General features: G+C 26.4%; 1 protein-coding gene across 1 annotated transcript; it reads right to left on the bottom strand.

Moving 5' to 3' along the window:
* Positions 1 to 4: 4 nt before the first annotated feature.
* LOC105558166 lies at positions 5 to 1,184 on the bottom strand (the record flags this gene model as incomplete). The annotated part of the gene is made up of 3 exons (XM_012005724.1): positions 5 to 147; positions 282 to 441; positions 943 to 1,184. Coding segments are annotated over 3 exons (545 nt in total), but the record flags the coding sequence as incomplete, so codon positions are not given.
* Between the last annotated feature and the right edge of the window lie 489 nt (positions 1,185 to 1,673).

Below are 1,673 nucleotides of genomic sequence, written 5' to 3'. Positions count from 1 at the left end.
TTCTTTATGATAAGTCTTCTTCAGTTCTTTGTTTTTGTCGCTTCTTCTCTTCACCATTTAATCTTTCTTTAGCTCTCCGCAGCCATTTCTGAATTGCTTCTTCTAAAACTTTTTTGGTATATTCGGAATTACTATTTTGACCGGAAACTGAAATAAAATAAATCAGCATCTTGTAAGCAATAATTTTTTTACTCGTGTGATTTTATAAAGATTAATTATTTAAATATAAACATAATTTATTAATAAATTAAGTAAATAACATTATCTATTTAAACGCTTACCAATTAGCAAGTCAGCGAGTTTTAAATGACCAAATTTCCTCTTTTGTTTTGCTCCTAGCCAACTATATTTTTCAGCCAGCTCGTTGGTCAGCAAACGAGTACAATTGCGCTTAATAAATTCATAAGGATGATTTCCCCCTACTCTGGATACTTCTTTAACCTACAATAAATATTTTTAATAAAACATTATATACAAACATTATATAAAGACATTATATAAAAATTTTTTAAAACATTATTTTGAAAATTACAAATATGACAATATGTTTAATATTATAATCTAATAATTTAAATGTTTATTAATATTACTATACATTTTTATATTATTAATTTTGGCAATATATATTGCTCTAATAAGCGAAAATTAGATTTAAAATTTAATAATAATAGAATTAAAAGGAGAAAAGAATTATTTTATTTTTGAAATTTGTATACCAATTTGATTTAATAAATTTTTATTTTTAATTTGAACTATTTGTTAATTTTTGTTTTACAATTAAAAATTTTAGGTTAACTATGATTGTTTTTAAAATATTCATAAAGATGTAATGTTTATTGTAGATAACTGGCAGTGAAAAAATTAAACAATTAGTTATTAATTTTATAAATCCCATAAAACTCACTTACAACAATAAATTAATAATTAATTAATTATTATTACCGATGCTTCGAAATTATTCGGCTGACATAAAAATTGTTCCAAGTGCTCTTCTAAATCTTCCACAGAATTAAAAGGAAGCTGCTGAAAAGAGAAAATAGACTCTTCTCTTTCAGTAACATTTTGCCGTTGACGAACTTGTTGCAACAATTCATTTTTCATATCTTTTAGATTATCTGCTATTTGCCATAACTGTGTCTTAAAGTATGATTGCTGACGGATAATTTCTTTAAAATGCTGAAGCACTGTAAATTATAACAAAAATAATAAAGATTTTTTCCTTATTAAATTCCAAATTTTTTAAAGATTGAGATTATGTATACATGTATATATAGAATATATGTACATTGAATAGATTTTTGTTCGTGCTATTAACGTATGTTATGACATTTTATTTATAAAGTGCAGAGACAAAGAAAACGATCACAAAAATATTATGAATATTACGTTGTATAACAAAATAATAAAAATAAATATGATTAAATAGATAGATAGATAGATGTTTTATTACCCCTGCGGGGTACATACGGACCTCCGCTCCGTTTACATAATCCTTAACCCTAACTTAACCTATTAACTTAACCTATACTTAACCTATCCTTCATTCATACCCGAGAGAGAGAGAGACACATTCATAACATCCTCACTCATACTCTCAATTCTTTCATACCTTTGGACCTCCGTTTCCGCCGCATCCTCCTTTCTCTCCACTCCCTCTTCCACTTCCCTCCCAC

This window comes from Vollenhovia emeryi, unplaced genomic scaffold (genome assembly GCF_000949405.1).
Source record: "Vollenhovia emeryi isolate VEMERY1.0 unplaced genomic scaffold, V.emery_V1.0 DF947449.1, whole genome shotgun sequence".
NCBI classification, from domain to species: domain Eukaryota; kingdom Metazoa; phylum Arthropoda; class Insecta; order Hymenoptera; family Formicidae; genus Vollenhovia; species Vollenhovia emeryi.
The sequence above is the reverse complement of the archived record's forward strand: the minus strand, read 5'-3'. Positions and strand labels throughout refer to the sequence as shown.